Source organism: Xenopus tropicalis, chromosome 7, assembly GCF_000004195.4.
Source record: "Xenopus tropicalis strain Nigerian chromosome 7, UCB_Xtro_10.0, whole genome shotgun sequence".
NCBI lineage: Eukaryota > Metazoa > Chordata > Amphibia > Anura > Pipidae > Xenopus > Xenopus tropicalis.
In genome coordinates this window covers 124,691,893-124,709,996 of record NC_030683.2, presented here as the reverse complement: position 1 = coordinate 124,709,996, position 18,104 = coordinate 124,691,893, and the positions used below count along the sequence as shown (strand labels likewise).

Below are 18,104 nucleotides of genomic sequence, written 5' to 3'. Positions count from 1 at the left end.
TCACTAACACTCTGTAACACACACTAGCACTCACTAACACTCACTAACACTCACTCACATTCAGTAACACTCAGTAACACTCACTTACTCATTAACATAGAAACACATGGCACAGAATCACAGCTCTCTGGTTGCTAGGGTCTTGTTTACCTTAGCAACCAGGCAGTGGTGTGAATGAGAGACTGGTATACAGTTTAAATTAATTGCCACCATGCATGGCTTTTAACTGTATTTTATTCACAATGGTACAGGCCCCTTGCTGGTACCTTACATATAGAGATAATGATGGCATTTTTCCCGTCATTATATGGCACAGGAATCAGACATGGGGATAAAGGGACAGACTTGTTCAGTGCTGGGAAACTGTGCTTATTGCTCCCAACTCCAATTGCAGGAACAGAGAACAGGGAGCCGGATTTACTCACATCAGCTGGGATTCTCATTGGGGGATTTCTTGCATTTTAATGGGGGAAAGTTTTATTGGGCAATATTGCTTTAAGGATACAGCCCTGATGTTGCTGGACTACAGCTCCCAGCATGCCTCACCCTTTGTTGTGTACCACTAGAGGGAGCTGGATGCCTAAATGTTAGCTCAGCTACAATGTGTTATCTAGCTTGGCTTCTGTTTGCTCTCTATGGTTAGATATACTTCCTACTTGGAATGTCTGTATATAGTTTGCCATGTTGGAGCTCTAATAAACAAGTTGTTTAAGCATTACCATTGAGTCCTGCACAACTCCACTGTGAACCCAACACCTTTTGTGGCGACGAGGATTAGAACTCTGCTGTCTGGACAGAGCAGCAGAATAGGAAAAGTGCAGAAAAGAAAACTCACAGGACAAACTTCAGATCCACTGCAGACATGGCTGCCCTGGGACACATGGAGGCTCTTCTTCTTGGGACTCATATGCAGAGAGACTTTCTTACTTCCTAGAAGCAAACACTATAGATACCCCTGAGGGCCGTGCTACTGACTGTCTGTGGGGCTAAAACATTTGCAGTCATCCGCTCACTCACTGCCCCGGCCTCTCCAAAAACAAAGTCTTATGAGGAGTTACTAGCAATGTTAAAGGCACATTTTTCTCCAACACCATCTGTCATTATACAGAGATTTCACTTCCACAAAAGAAACCAAAGAGCAGATGAAACAATTTCTACCTACTGTATATTGCAGAATGACGGCACATAGCAGAGCATTGCCAGTTTGGAGAGTCCCTAAATGATATGCTGAGAGATCAATTAGTCTGTGGGATTCAGTAAGGGCCATGCCCTGTGCCCACTGCTGCCCCTGGCAAAGCCTCATGGGATAATTGCTTTAGGTTGTTTCACATTGCCAGGCTGCCCAGGCCCAACCAACAGGGCTTGTGGGCCCACAGCATTCCTTGTGTGCCCACACCCCCATTCCACTGCCACTGGGCAAGCAACGGGCACTCACCCTGCAGTGCAGCAGTGGGACGTGGGGTACAGCCGGCACCAGGAGACTGGCAGAGGCCAACATTCTGGGCACCGTCATGCTCATCTATGGGTTAATTCTGGATCGGTATCAGTGGGTTAATTCTGGGTCAGTATCAGAGGGTTAATTCTGGGTCAGTATCAATGGGTTGATTCTGGGTCAGTATCAATGGGTTGATTCTGGGTCAGTATCAGTGGGTTAATTCTGGGTCAGTATCAATGGGTTAATTCTGGGTCAGTATCAGTGGGTTAATTCTGGGTCAGTATCAATGGGTTAATTCTGGGTCAGTATCAGTGGGTTAATTCTGGGTCAGTATCAATGGGTTAATTTTGGGTCAGTATCAATGGGTTAATTCTGGGTCAGTATCAGTGGGTTAATTCTGGGTCAGTATCAGTGGGTTAATTCTGGGTCAGTATCAATGGGTTAATTCTGGGTCAGTATCAGTGGGTTAATTCTGGGTCAGTATCAATGGGTTAATTCTGGGTCAGTATCAATGGGTTAATTCTGGGTCAGTATCAGTGGGTTAATTCTGGGTCAGTATCAATGGGTTAATTCTGGGTCAGTATCAATGGGTTAATTCTGGGTCAGTATCAATGGGTTGATTCTGGGTCAGTATCAGTGGGTTAATTCTGGGTCAGTATCAATGGGTTAATTCTGGGTCAGTATCAGTGGGTTAATTCTGGGTCAGTATCAATGGGTTAATTCTGGGTCAGTATCAATGGGTTAATTCTGGGTCAGTATCAATGGGTTGATTCTGGGTCAGTATCAATGGGTTGATTCTGGGTCAGTATCAGTGGGTTGATTCTGGCTCAGTATCAGTGGGTTAATTCTGGGTCAGTATCAATGGGTTGATTCTGGGTCAGTATCAATGGGTTAATTCTGGGTCAGTATCAATGGGTTAATTCTGGGTCAGTATCAATGGGTTAATTCTGGGTCAGTATCAATGGGTTAATTCTGGGTCAGTATCAGTGGGTTAATTCTGGGTCAGTATCAATGGGTTAATTCTGGGTCAGTATCAATGGGTTAATTCTGGGTCAGTATCAATGGGTTGATTCTGGGTCAGTATCAGTGGGTTAATTCTGGGTCAGTATCAATGGGTTAATTCTGGGTCAGTATCAGTGGGTTAATTCTGGGTCAGTATCAATGGGTTAATTCTGGGTCAGTATCAGTGGGTTAATTCTGGGTCAGTATCAATGGGTTAATTCTGGGTCAGTATCAATGGGTTGATTCTGGGTCAGTATCAATGGGTTGATTCTGGGTCAGTATCAGTGGGTTGATTCTGGCTCAGTATCAGTGGGTTAATTCTGGGTCAGTATCAATGGGTTGATTCTGGGTCAGTATCAATGGGTTGATTCTGGGTCAGTATCAATGGGTTAATTCTGGGTCAGTATCAGTGGGTTAATTCTGGGTCAGTATCAATGGGTTAATTCTGGGTCAGTATCAATGGGTTAATTCTGGGTCAGTATCAATGGGTTGATTCTGGGTCAGTATCAGTGGGTTAATTCTGGGTCAGTATCAATGGGTTAATTCTGGGTCAGTATCAGTGGGTTAATTCTGGGTCAGTATCAATGGGTTAATTCTGGGTCAGTATCAATGGGTTAATTCTGGGTCAGTATCAATGGGTTGATTCTGGGTCAGTATCAATGGGTTGATTCTGGGTCAGTATCAGTGGGTTGATTCTGGCTCAGTATCAGTGGGTTAATTCTGGGTCAGTATTCTGGATGAGTTCTTGAACAAGCAGAATACCCAAGGCTATTGTGATACTAATATCTACAGTTAGTATTAGTGGTTGTATATATAGTTTATGTATGTGAGTGTATAGATCAGTATGGGTCTGTATGTGAGTGTATAGATAGGTCAGTGTGGGTCTGTATGTGAGTGTATAGATAGGTCAGTGTGGGTCTGTATGTGAGTGGATAGATAGGTCAGTATGGGTCTGTATGTGAGTGGATAGATAGGTCAGTGTGGGTCTGTATGTGAGTGGATAGATAGGTCAGTATGGGTCTGTATGTGAGTGGATAGATAGGTCAGTGTGGGTCTGTATGTGAGTGGATAGGTCAGTGTGGGTCTGTATGTGAGTGGATAGATAGGTCAGTGTGGGTCTGTATGTGAGTGGATAGATAGGTCAGTGTGGGTCTGTATGTGAGTGGCTAGATAGGTCAGTATGGGTCTGTATGTGAGTGGATAGATAGGTCAGTGTGGGTCTGTATGTGAGTGTATAGATAGGTCAGTATGGGTCTGTATGTGAGTGTATAGATAGGTCAGTGTGGGTCTGTATGTGAGTGGATAGATAGGTCAGTGTGGGTCTGTATGTGAGTGGATAGGTCAGTATGGGTCTGTATGTGAGTGGATAGGTCAGTATGGGTCTGTATGTGAGTGGATAGGTCAGTATGGGTCTGTATGTGAGTGGATAGATAGGTCAGTGTTGGTCTGTATGTGAGTGTATAGACTGGTAAGTATAGGTTGTGTGCTGGGTTTACTTGGATGGGTTGAACTTGATGGACAATGGTCTTTTTTCAACCCTATGTAACTATGTAACTATGTAAGAATGAGGCCTTGCAGCGCCGGCTTCTCGCTGAGCCTAACCTGACACTGGCAGCTGCGCAGGAGAAGGCCTTGGCTGCAGAAACTGCACTTTTACACACTTAAGGTGGCCATACACGAGGCGATTTCGCTCGTTGTGCGATGAACGATTATATCGACAAACGATCGTATGGCGATCGAGTTCCCATACGATATGCCATCCACGGGCAACGATAATTCGGGAAAGATTTCGTCGCATCATTATCGTAAAATACGTACGATCGTACATCTACGTACGATCGAATGTCGTTGACTTCCGCTGCTGGCAATCGTGACATGCGCAGAGAACAATTGTTGAAAGACAAATGTCTGACACTCACACCAACTGGCAGATTTTATCGTTAAACGACCAAAATTTTTAAACCTGGCCGATCGATTTTGGGGACGATAATGTCGGCTCGTTTAGTGGGCCGACGATCGTTCGTACACCACCAACTATACGATAACTTAACGATAGCATCGGATCGTTCGGGAATCGGTCGTTTGTAAGTAAAAAATCGGTCCGTGTATGGCCACCTTAAGGCAATTCATCATACAGCAACCAGTGTGCACACCATATCCTCCAAACAGGGAGATGACATTCAATTTCAAAACAACAAACCAAAAGACTATCTTGCAACAAATGCATCACCATTTACACCATGTATTGGATGTGGTGGTCAGCACAGACGCTCTGTATGCCCTTTTAAGAATGCTGTGTGTCATTACTGCAAAAAGAAAGGCCATGTAATACGTGTTTGCAAAGCAAGGGTTAATCAGGAAAAACAAAGCGATAATGCAAAGTTTTCACATAAAAATTTACCAACAAATAAAGGGGCAGCCACTGGAACAGAGGTCAACCAGCTGTATCATATCCAACATGTCAACAGTAAGAGCCCTGTAAACTCTGAAATTACTGCAAATGTTTTTATACATGGCTATCGGTGTGAAATGGAGATTGACTCAGGAGCCGCATTTACCATAATAAGCTCTGAATTATTTGATAAACTGTTCCCTCACAATCCTCCCACATTATCAAAGCCAGGGTGCACACTCCGTGACTATAATGGGCAGTCTGTTGAGCTTCTTGGAAGTTGTGATGTGAGTGTTCAGTACAACACATTCAGCGGAATGTTACCCCTGATTGTTGCCAAAGGTACTCCAAGGCATCCATGTTGTCACTGGGGGATCAGTAAAGAAAGTCATTGAGGAATTTCCACAAGTTTTTGCAAATGAACTAGGCACTTACAAGGGTCCACCTGTGTCACTTAGATTAGACCCTGCAATCTCACCCATACACATGAAAGCCAGATCTGTGCCATATGCTTTACGTCCAAAAATTGAAGCTGAACTTGAACGTCTCACAGCACAAGGGGTCTTTGAGCCAGTGACACACACACAATGGGCAACCCCAATTGTGCCAGTTCTTAAACCTAATGGTGATGTGAGACTCTGTGGAGACTATAAATGCACAGTAAATAAAGCTCTTAATCAGCATCCATATCCTGTGCCTGCTGTGAATCAACTGTTATCCACACTAGCTGGTGGCAAGGTTTTTGCAAAACTTGATCTTGCCCAGGCATACCAACAGTTGTTGGTGGATGAAGCTTCTGCAGATGCCCAGACTATTATTACCCATCGGGGTGCATTCAGGGTAAAGCGCCTCCAGTTTGGAATTTCAACCGCACCAGGAATATTCCAGCACTTTATGGAAACCTTGCTATCCAGCATTCCTGGTGTTGTACCATATTTTGATGATGTTCTACTAATGGGGCCATCTGAAAGTATACTGGCTGACCGCCTTAGAGAAGTACTATCTCGTTTTGATTCATCAGGCATTCGTTTAAAAAAAGAAAAGTGTGAGATTGGAGCTACCAGTGTAAACTTCTTGGGGTACCGTATAGATGCTTCAGGCATTCATCCTACAGAAAGTAAAGTGAAAGCTATCCATGATGCACCTGAACCAAAATGTAAACAAGAACTTCAAGCATTCCTTGGGTTGCTCAATTTCTATCACAGCTTCCTTGCTCACAAGGCAACAGTGGCAGAGCCTCTTCATCGCTTGTTTGACAAAGGGGTCCCATGGAATTGGACTCCTAAACATTCAGAGGCCTTCTGCAAAGTTAAACAGTTGCTGACATCTGATTCTCTTCTTGTCCATTATGATGAAGATCGGCCATTAATACTTACTACAAATGCATCTCCTTATGGTGTTGGCGCTGTTCTTAGCCACATTCTCCCAAATGGTAAAGAGGCACCAGTTGCTTATTACTCTAGGACAATGACATCAGCAGAGAGGAACTATGCACAAATTGATAAAGAAGTATTAGCTATCATAGCTGGTGTTAAGAAGTTTCATAATTACCTCTATGGACATACATTTGAAATCCACACTGATCATAAACCATTACTGGGTTTGCTCTCAAAAGATAGCCCTACTCCTAATGTTATGTCACCTCGAATGCTCAGATGGAGTATCGTGCTAAGTGCTTATGATTACACTCTTCTTTATAAACCTGGAAAATCAATCTTAAATGCTGATGCTTTGAGTCGCTTGCCTTTACAGATCCCAGACTGCTCACTACCCCCTTTACTTGAAGTACTTATGCTTGAATCCCTCCCTGATTCTCCACTGGAAGCTACTGAGATTGCTCATATGACTGCAAAGGATCCAATCCTTTCTCGTGTTCTCAACTGGGTGTGGAGGGGATGGACAAATGAAAAGTTGTCTGAAGAGTTCAGACCATATTCAAACCGTCAACATGAACTATCTGCACATAAAGGGTGTTTATTATGGGGAAGCCGAGTAGTCATTCCTCAAAGAGGACGCAAATTTGTCCTAGATATGCTACATGCAGCCCACCCAGGAATCGTGCGCATGAAAGCTCTCGCAAGGAGTTATGTCTGGTGGCCCAGAATTGACACAGACATAGAGGAGGCCGTACATCTGTGTGTCACTTGCCAGAACTCTCATCACAGCCTCCTTGCAGCTCCAGTGTTTCCTTGGGAGATTACAAAAAAGCCTTGGTCTAGACTTCATATTGATTTTGCTGGACCATTCCAGGGGAAGAACTTTCTTGTAGTGGTAGACTCTTTCTCAAAATGGTTAGAGGTCATCCTCGTGTCATCTCAGACATCAGCTGTGACAATTTCAGCCCTACGTCATCTGTTTGCAACACACGGAATACCAGATGTTATTGTATCAGACAATGGGACTGCTTTTACTTCTGAGGAGTTTAAGACCTTTACCAATAACAACTTAATAAAGGCAGTAACCATTGCTCCACGTCGACCTCAAGGAAATGGACAAGCTGAAAGAATGGTTCAAACTGCGAAGGATGCACTCAGAAGGATTACTAATGGGGACTGGTCAACAAGACTTGCACGATTCCTTATAGCTCAGCATGTTACCCCATGTCCTACCACAGGTGTCAGCCCTGCTGAGCTTCTGATGGGGCGGCGCCTTAAAACATGTCTTGATCGTCTTAATCCAGATCTAACTGATGATGTAGAAAGGAAACAGCAACAAAGCCTGGATTCAGCCCTATCCTCTAAGACTCTGCGTACAGTTGCTTCTAATGATCCAGTGTATGCCAGGAATTATGGGGCTGGTCCAAAGTGGGTCCCTGCAGTAATAACTGAAGTTACTGGACCTGTGTCATACAAGGTACATTGTGATGATGGGCAAGAGTGGCACCGTCATGTTGATCAGTTGCGGAGGCGTGTTCAGCCAAGTAACAGTACCTTAATGGAGAGCATGGGTTGTCCCAAGGTGGTTCCTAGTGACTCTCTTCCAGATGAAGTGGCTACCCCATGCAGCCAAGGGACCAATGAAACCAGTATTCCACCAGAGAATGACTCTGCTCCTATAGAGAAATGTGATAACTCCTCCCAAGATGTCTCTTGGGGTCAGACTTCTGGTTATGAACGGCCACAACGCAACAGGGTGCCTCCAAAGTGGATGGACGATTACGTTAGCTAGGGGGGAGGAGTGTTGTGTACCACTAGAGGGAGCTGGATGCCTAAATGTTAGCTCAGCTACAATGTGTTATCTAGCTTGGCTTCTGTTTGCTCTCTATGGTCAGATATACTTCCTACTTGAAATGTCTGTATATAGTTTGCCATGTTGGAGCTCTAATAAACAAGTTGTTTAAGCATTACCATTGAGTCCTGCACAACTCCACTGTGAACCCAACACCCTTCATTATATGTTACATTATTCTGGGATTTGTAGTCCAGCAACAGCTGAGTAATGTTTGGTTGAGCCGCGCTGTGCCGCAGGGTTTAGTTCCCCTTTAAATCACTCAAGGAGCCATTATCTTCTGGATGCACAGATCCCTCCAGTCAGTGTAGTGGGTATTTAAGTTTAGGAATGAAATGTTTTCCAGGGTCAGGAGAGAGTAGAATAATAGGGTCTCCCTTGGGTTGGATGCATGATAGCAATTTCTCAAGCTGCTGTCAGCTCTCCATGTTGTTGCTGCTGACTCACTACTTCTTTAATAAGGGTATTCATCCTACAGCCAATGCACCATTTACATGTACTCACACACACACACACACACATACATATATACACATATACACACACTTATGGCCAAGCTATAGCTGCGTTCTAAGTAAGGCGGTAATAAATTAACTAAGTTGCCATATGTCTGTTCCAGGGGTACCCAGGGCACAAATAAGCACTCACCCCAAATCGCCCCCCTAACTGGCCTTCAGGCTGGGCCCCCTTAGCCCATAACAAGGTTACAGATACAGTATATAGAAACATATGGGTACCAGTCACCCTGCTATAGTTCCAGGGGTACCCAGGGCACAAATAAGCACTCACCCCAAATCCCCCCCTAACTGGCCTTCAGGCTGGGCCCCCTTAGCCCATAACAAGGTTACAGATATATAGAAACATTGGGGTAACAGTCACCCTGCTATAGTTCCAGGGGTACCCAGGGCACAAATAAGCACTCACCCCAAATCCCCCCCTAACTGGCCTTCAGGCTGGGCCCCCTTAGCCCATAACAAGGTTACAGATATATAGAAACATTGGGGTAACAGTCACCCTGCTATAGTTCCAGGGGTACCCAGGGCACAAATAAGCACTCACCCCAAATCCCCCCCTAACTGGCCTTCAGGCTGGGCCCCCTTAGCCCATAACAAGGTTACAGATATATAGAAACATTGGGGTAACAGTCACCCCGCTATAGTTCCAGGGGTACCCAGGGCACAAATAAGCACTCACCCCAAATCCCCCCCTAACTGGCCTTCAGGCTGGGCCCCCTTAGCCCATAACAAGGTTACAGATATATAGAAACATTGGGGTAACAGTCACCCTGCTATAGTTCCAGGGGTACCCAGGGCACAAATAAGCACTCACCCCAAATCCCCCCCTAACTGGCCTTCAGGCTGGGCCCCCTTAGCCCATAACAAGGTTACAGATATATAGAAACATTGCGGTAACAGTCACCCCGCTATAGTTCCAGGGGTACCCAGGGCACAAATAAGCACTCACCCCAAATCCCCCCCTAACTGGCCTTCAGGCTGGGCCCCCTTAGCCCATAACAAGGTTACAGATATATAGAAACATTGGGGTAACAGTCACCCTGCTATAGTTCCAGGGGTACCCAGGGCACAAATAAGCACTCACCCCAGATCCCCCCTAACTGGCCTTCAGGCTGGGCCCCCTTAGCCCATAACAAGGTTACAGATATATAGAAACATTGGGGTAACAGTCACCCTGCTATAGTTCCAGGGGTACCCAGGGCACAAATAAGCACTCACCCCAGATCCCCCCTAACTGGCCTTCAGGCTGGGCCCCCTTAGCCCATAACAAGGTTACAGATATATAGAAACATTGGGGTAACAGTCACCCCGCTATAGTTCCAGGGGTACCCAGGGCACAAATAAGCACTCACCCCAGATCCCCCCTAACTGGCCTTCAGGCTGGGCCCCCTTAGCCCATAACAAGGTTACAGATATATAGAAACATTGGGGTAACAGTCACCCCGCTATAGTTCCAGGGGTACCCAGGGCACAAATAATTTAAAGCTAACACAAAGGTAAGCAGTCACAGCAGCCACACTTGGGAGTGGGGGCTACACAAGGTGGGGGGGCTGCCAGTTGGCGCTTGTGTTCAGCCTGAATTAAAGATCAATCAAACATTAAAGTCAAATTTGTTTTAATAATTCTGCTTCATTTTTCCTCTTTTTGTAAAGAGCTGGTAAAAACTTTTCTGAAAAATCTATTGGCTTTAATTGGCTGATTGTGGCTTCTAACAGGCTGCCTCCCTCCCCAATGGGAAATCAGAGAGAGAGCCCCAGCTCCTGTATCTCACTGTTGCGTGTCAGGAGCGACCCAGTGCGCTAATTACAAATGATTGATGGGCCCCTTTGTGACCAGCAGAGAGTGTCTGTAGGCTGCGGACAGTAAGTGATATTGATCGATGCTGATTGTTTGTTTCTCAAGGGTAATCGGGAAGTTTTGTGTTAAGTGAATTGAAGACTGAGCTTGAAAGGGTAAAAGACCAAGATGGATGGTGAGTCCCTCGCTTGGCCATAGGTTTCCTATACAGTGATGGTGATATACAGAATTCACTGAGATTGTTCCTTACTGCCCAAAATTTCCCAATGGGGCACAAGGATAACATAAGGGGTGGGAATGAGTCTTCCTAAATATTCAGCTGAACTGAAGTTGACCATAAACAGGAATTTTCACTGTTTCACAAACAAATGAATCTTCCTGCAATATGGCCACCAAGATGGTGGGTCAACAAAGTCAAATCCAATCACCTGGACCTCTGCACAGAAGCTTTGCAGATCTGTCTGGAGAAGACTTCAACTTATTGCCATCCTTTGTTGATATCTGGAGGATCCCAAAGCAGATATCAGTCAGGTAGGCTGTTATTTTAGTCCCCTACACAGGCCAATAAGCTGCGGAATCTGGAGTAGCCCACTGGGCAGCCGATGTCATCCCAGAATCAGCAGCAAAACAGCAGACTCAGGGGCTAGAGGAGGTCTAAGCCTAAAGAAGAATATGGTGGAGGGGCTGAATGATGTATTTATGGATGTGCATCCAATGGGTACCAGGTACCTAAAATTTCCCAAATTGCACCCGCAATGGGGCTCCAGGATACCATAAGGGGTGGGAATGAGCCTTCCCTAAATGGATCTTCCTCCGATATGGCCACCAAGATGGTGGGTCAACAAAGATAGAGCCAATCACCTGGACCTCTGCACTGGGGCTAGAGGAGGCCTAAGCCTAAAGAAGAATGTGGTGGGGGGACTGAATGCTGTGTTGATGGATGTGTATCCAATAGGTACCTGATACCCACTGACAGTGTGCCTATACCAAATGCAATACAGCCCCTCGAGTGTACAGGCAGTGTGGTGCCCCAGGGTGTCTACTATGGTCAATATATTTCCCCTCCTTCATTCAGCTTGGGCCACTAACTGATGTACAGCTATATATGCCCATATCTCTGTGATCCCTGCAGAAATCCTGTGCTCAGTATCGAGGCCAAGAACAGCAGGTGGATCTCAGAACATTTCTCTTGCTCCCAGGGTCAATTAATTCGGAATGACATGTAATCACATGGAGCTGCGTGATAGATGGCACAGTGCCGTGCGTGGGAGACGCTGATAATCTCTCTGTGTGTTTGTACCTACAGATCAGATCAATAAGTAAAATAGATGGAATGATTGGAATATCATTTCTCTAAATGTCATTTAACGCTACTTTTTGACCATGACATTTTAATAGGATGTCTGCTCTAATATAGAACAGGCCCAGCCCATGGGGAGAGGGTTATGTTTTTGTTTGGGGAGTCACCTATCAGTGGAATATTGTTTACCCCACTGGAAGTATGGGTTAATAGGGCCTACACTGGGGGAAACTAAACCATTTTGTGCAAAAACTGCTTCTAATGGGCACTATGCCCCCAGCAACAGGAGGAGCTCCCAGTGCGGGCGGCCATGTTGTGGCACTAACATGCAAATGATACTTAGTCCCCCAGTTTGCTCATTATGTGCAACAGCTACATTTATATGCAGTCCTTGGTCTGCTCTTCTTTGTAAGGGATGGGCCAGGACTTCTTTTTCTTTGACATTGCTTATTTTTGGCTCCTTTTGGACTTCTAAATTCTACATTTTCTGTTGCCTCCTTTGCCCAAACCTGACTTCTGTTTATACAGTTCCTGCTGAAGCCTGAACGTTTTGTACCCTTGCCTGTCAACTGTTTATACTTCTAGCCATCCACCCTGACCCTAAAGGTCCCCATACACCTTAAGATCCACTCGCTTGGCGATGTCGCCAAGCGAGCGGATCTTCTCCCCATATCCCCCACCTACGGGTGGGCGATATCAGGAGAATCCAGGCTAATGGGCACTGGGGCCAAATTATAACAACGATTATAGGCAAAGTCGGTCCGGGGACCGCATCAATGAGCCAATGCGGTCCCCGATCCGACTAGATTTTTTAACCTGCCCGATCGATATCTGACCGATTTCAGGCCAGATATCGGTCGGGCAGGCCTGTTGGTAGTGCCCATACACGGGCCGATTAGCTGCCGAATCGGTCTAATGGGGACCTATGGGGACCTTTAGCCTGACCCTGTACCTATTGTAGTTCCTTACAGTTGGTGAAGACTGCTACTCAGTGTCGGACTGGGACCCAGGGCCCACCAGAAAACCTTAGACCATAGGCCCACTCTCCAAACTACTTTTCCTCCTTTCCTCACCCAACCTCTTTATTCTCCCAGTCTCTTTTATTTATATGCAAACATCTATTTTTCCATCTATTTCTCCTTTGTTCCCAGAAATAGTGAATGACCATGAAACAGGCCAAATGGTCAGGAACAGGAGGGCCCACTGACACCTGGGCCCACCGGGAGTTTTCCTGGTATCCTGGTGGGCCAGTCCGACACTGCTGCTACTAGCCGGGGTCTACCTGCTACTAACTACTGCTTCTATATGGGGTTCCCATCACTGATGTGACACATTGGGGTTTCTCCAGAAGGGAATGATGACAGGGCTGGTTCCAGTGACACTTGAGACTTTGCAGCAGTGCCATTTTCCAAGGATCTAAACCCATTCAATTACGACCAATCAGTTTTTAGTATAAAAATATATAATGTCCCTTTAATCAATACCTCTGTGCCTGAGCATCTAGGGAAGATGAACTCATGTAAAATGCAAAACTGTCCTACGGGGACCCCAACAGGGCCCGGATAACTTAACAAGGTAACACAGCGGGGTGCAGGAGGGGGGCATTAATAATTCTGTCAGATCTGCCTGCACCGCTATAGGGTTTACCCTAAAAACACGTCGGCGGGTAGAACATAAAACACCTTTGCAGAGCTCCGAAAGGGAAGATTTCCAGCGCTGTCATTTCCCACTCAGCTAAATATACGACTGACAAGGCAGAAGGTGCAGAGCGGCTCCGCGGTGCCAGAACTGCTGCATCTGATGAAATGATCTACAGAACTGTATCTGGTAACAGGGCCGCTGGCTGCCAGCATGACAAGATCTCATCAGACAAGTCTTTCTGCCATCTGGGCCTTCATAATGGGTCAGTAGTTTGCCTGGTATAAATGTAACACCCTTGGTTAGTGCCCGGGGTCTTTATTGTACATTAAACCTCATTTCCCAGGCTCAGGAATTGCCCCTCAGCTTCACTCAGGGATCCTTGAGAAGAAAAAAGGATTAATTATATTCTATTGCTCAGCGGTCCCCAACCTTTTTAGCCACTATCAAATATAAAAAGTTGGTAACAACACAAGCGTGAAAAAGGTTCCTGGGGGTGACAAATAAGGGCTGCGATTGGCTATTTGGTAGCCTATATGTGTACTGGCAGCCTACAGGAGATTCTGTTTGGCAGTACACCTAGTTTATGCAACCGAACTTGACTCCAAGCCAGGAATTCAAAGATAAGCACCTGCTTTGAGGCCACTGGGAGCAACATCCAAGCAGTTATGGAGCAACATGTTTCTCCTGAGCAACATCCAAGGGGTTGGGGAGCAACACGTTCCTCCTGAGCAACATCCAAGGGGTTGGGGAGCAACACGTTCCTCCTGAGCAACATCCAAGGGGCTGGGGAGCAACATCTTCCTCCTGAGCAACATCCAAGGGGTTAGGGAGCAACACGTTCCTCCTGAGCAACATCCAAGGGGGTTGGGGAGCAACACGTTCCTCCTGAGCAACATCCAAGGGGTTAGGGAGCAACACGTTCCTCCTGAGCAACATCCAAGGGGGTTGGGGAGCAACACGTTCCTCCTGAGCAACATCCAAGGGGTTGGGGAGCAACACGATCCTCCTGAGCAACATCCAAGGGGTTGGGGAGCATGTTCCCCCTAAACCAGTGGTTGGGGATCATTGGATACATCATGGATGATCCCACTGTCATGAATAATGCTCTCCAGCAGTCAAAGTGGCGGATAAGGTTCTGGTAAATTAAAAATGACCAACATAGGCTAGATGTTGCACTAGCATGGGGCTGATAGAGAGGGGGGCAACTAGGAACTAGGGGGAACACCAAGCAGATGGTGGCCATGCCTGAAACACATTATTCTGTTGAGTTTTAAAAGTCAGTCATCTTTAAAGAGATTTAGTCAGTTTAGTGGGTGCAGATGGGATACGAGCTCAGTCTCCTGTGGGTTAATCTGTCGTTACACTAGGGGACGGCGTGTTGAATTTATTGTATGAGTTACACTCTCTCCAGCTCTGCCCAATCTGCTCATATCTGTCTGTTAATCAGGGAATCTGAGTAGTGACATTTGGAGCAGAAAAAGCAATAACCCTGTATCAACATTGTGTATTTGCTCTGGTTTTCATGAGCGTGTCACGTTGGGATTATAATGAGAAAGTCTGCATTCACGGAATGTCTTTATTCTCGTTCCACCCTACTTATTCCGGGCAGCTGTAATGGGATTGTGGGTCACAGATGCCCCCTGTAAAAGGGTGAAATTATAGGGGAAGGAGACCCTGTGCCTATTGGGGGATAGAGATATAGTTACATAGTTACATAGGGTTGAAAAAAGACCAGAGTCCATCAAGTTCAACCCATCCAAGTAAACCCAGCACCCACAACCTATACTTACCTATCTATCCACTCACATAAACTATATATACAACCACTAATACTAACTGTAGATATTAGTATCACAATAGCCTTGGATATTCTGCTTGTTCAAGAACTCATCCAGGCCCCTCTTATAGGCATTAACAGAATCTGCCATTACCCCATCCCCCGGCAGGGCATTCCCCAACCTCACTGCCCTCACCGTGAGGAACCCCCTACCCAACATCCCCCGGCAGGGCATTCCCCAACCCCCTCACTGCCCTCACTGTGAGGAACCCCCTACCCAACATCCCCCGGCAGGGCATTCCCCAACCCCCTCACTGCCCTCACCGTGAGGAACCCCCTACCCAACATCCCCCGGCAGGGCATTCCCCAACCTCACTGCCCTCACCGTGAGGAACCCCCTACCCAACATCCCCCGGCAGGGCATTCCCCAACCCCCTCACTGCCCTCACCGTGAGGAACCCCCTACCCAACATCCCCCGGCAGGGCATTCCCCAACCCCCTCACTGCCCTCACCGTGAGGAACCCCCTACCCAACATCACCCGGCAGGGCATTCCCCAACCCCCTCACTGCCCTCACCGTGAGGAACCCCCTACCCAACATCCCCCGCAGGGCATTCCCCAACCCCCTCACTGCCCTCACCGTGAGGAACCCCCTACCCAACATCCCCCGGCAGGGCATTCCCCAACCCCCTCACTGCCCTCACCGTGAGGAACCCCCTACCCAACATCCCCCGGCAGGGCATTCCCCAACCTCACTGCCCTCACCGTGAGGAACCCCCTACCCAACATCCCCCGCAGGGCATTCCCCAACCCCCTCACTGCCCTCACCGTGAGGAACCCCCTACCCAACATCCCCCGGCAGGGCATTCCCCAACCCCCTCACTGCCCTCACCGTGAGGAACCCCCTACCCAACATCACCCGGCAGGGCATTCCCCAACCCCCTCACTGCCCTCACCGTGAGGAACCCCCTACCCAACATCCCCCGCAGGGCATTCCCCAACCTCACTGCCCTCACCGTGAGGAACCCCCTTCCCAACATCCCCTGGCAGGGCATTCCCCAACCTCACTGCCCTCACCGTGAGGAACCCCCTACCCAACATCCCCCGGCAGGGCATTCCCCAACCCCCTCACTGCCCTCACCGTGAGGAACCCCCTACCCAACATCCCCCGGCAGGGCATTCCCCAACCTCCTCACTGCCCTCACCGTGAGGAACCACCTACCCAACATCCCCCGGCAGGGCATTCCCCAACCTCACTGCCCTCACCGTGAGGAACCCCCCTACCCAACATCCCCCGGCAGGGCATTCCCCAACCTCCTCACTGCCCTCACCGTGAGGAACCCCCTACCCAACATCCCCCGGCAGGGCATTCCCCAACCTCACTGCCCTCACCGTGAGGAACCACCTACCCAACATCCCCCGGCAGGGCATTCCCCAACCTCACTGCCCTCACCGTGAGGAACCCCCCTACCCAACATCCCCCGGCAGGGCATTCCCCAACCCCCTCACTGCCCTCACCGTGAGGAACCCCCTACCCAACATCCCCCGGCAGGGCATTCCCCAACCTCATTGCCCTCACCGTGAGGAACCCCCTACCCAACATCCCCCGGCAGGGCATTCCCCAACCTCCTCACTGCCCTCACCGTGAGGAACCCCCTACCCAACATCCCCCGGCAGGGCATTCCCCAACCTCCTCACTGCCCTCACCGTGAGGAACCCCCTACCCAACATCCCCCGGCAGGGCATTCCCCAACCTCACTGCCCTCACCGTGAGGAACCACCTACCCAACATCCCCCGGCAGGGCATTCCCCAACCTCACTGCCCTCACCGTGAGGAACCCCCTACCCAACATCCCCCGGCAGGGCATTCCCCAACCCCCTCACTGCCCTCACCGTGAGGAACCCCCTACCCAACATCCCCCGGCAGGGCATTCCCCAACCCCCTCACTGCCCTCACCGTGAGGAACCCCCTACCCAACATCCCCCGGCAGGGCATTCCCCAACCTCACTGCCCTCACCGTGAGGAACCCCCTACCCAACATCCCCCGGCAGGGCATTCCCCAACCCCCTCACTGCCCTCACCGTGAGGAACCCCCTACCCAACATCCCCCGGCAGGGCATTCCCCAACCCCCTCACTGCCCTCACCGTGAGGAACCCCCTACCCAACATCCCCCGGCAGGGCATTCCCCAACCTCACTGCCCTCACCGTGAGGAACCACCTACCCAACATCCCCCGGCAGGGCATTCCCCAACCCCCTCACTGCCCTCACCGTGAGGAACCCCCTACCCAACATCCCCCGGCAGGGCATTCCCCAACCCCCTCACTGCCCTCACCATGAGGAACCCCCTACCCAACATCCCCCAGCAGGGCATTCCCCAACCCCCTCACTGCCCTCACCGTGAAAAACCCCCTACGCTGCTTCAAATGGAAGCTCCGTTCCTCTAATCTATAGGGGTGACCTCTGGTGCGCTGATTGTTTTTATGGGAAAAAAGAACATCCCCAACTGCCTATAATCCTCTCTAATGTACTTGTACAGAGTAATCATGTCCCCTCGCAAGCGCCTCTTTTCCACTGAAAACAACCCCAACTCTGACAGTCTCACCTCATAGTTTAACCCTTCCATCCCCTTTACCAGTTTAGTTGCAGTCTCTGCACTCTCTCCAGCTCATTAATATCCTTCTTAAGGACTGGAGCCCAAAACTGCCCCCCATACTCAAGGTGAGGCCTTACCAGGGACCTATAAAGGGGCAAAATTATGTTTCATCCCTTGAGTCAATGCCCTTTTTTATACAAGACAGCACTTTATTTGCTTTAGTAGCCACAGAATGACACTGCCTGGAATTAGACAACTTGTTATCTACAAAAACCCCCAGATCCTTCTCCATTAAGGATCCCCCCAACACACTCCCATTCAGTAGATAGCTCGCGTTTATATTATTTCTACCAAAGGGCAGAACGTTGCACTTGTCCACATTGAACCTCATTTTCCAGTTTGCTGCCCAGTTTTCAAATAT

The 18,104-nt window shown here is 48.3% G+C and overlaps 1 protein-coding gene across 1 annotated transcript; it reads left to right on the top strand.

Annotated features, from left to right (window-relative positions):
• The first annotated feature begins 5,315 nt into the window (after window positions 1–5,315).
• On the top strand, window positions 5,316–8,026 carry LOC108645137 (uncharacterized protein K02A2.6-like). The gene has a single exon (XM_018089892.2). It carries the CDS (start codon window positions 5,316–5,318, stop codon window positions 7,995–7,997), a length of 2,682 nt encoding a protein of 893 aa, XP_017945381.2. The 3' UTR covers window positions 7,998–8,026.
• The last annotated feature ends 10,078 nt before the right edge of the window (window positions 8,027–18,104 follow it).

Coding starts and splice junctions, on each gene's coding strand:
- LOC108645137 (XM_018089892.2), top strand. CDS start 5,316: ATGAAAGCCAGATCTGTGCCATATGCTTTACGTCCAAAAATTGAAGCT.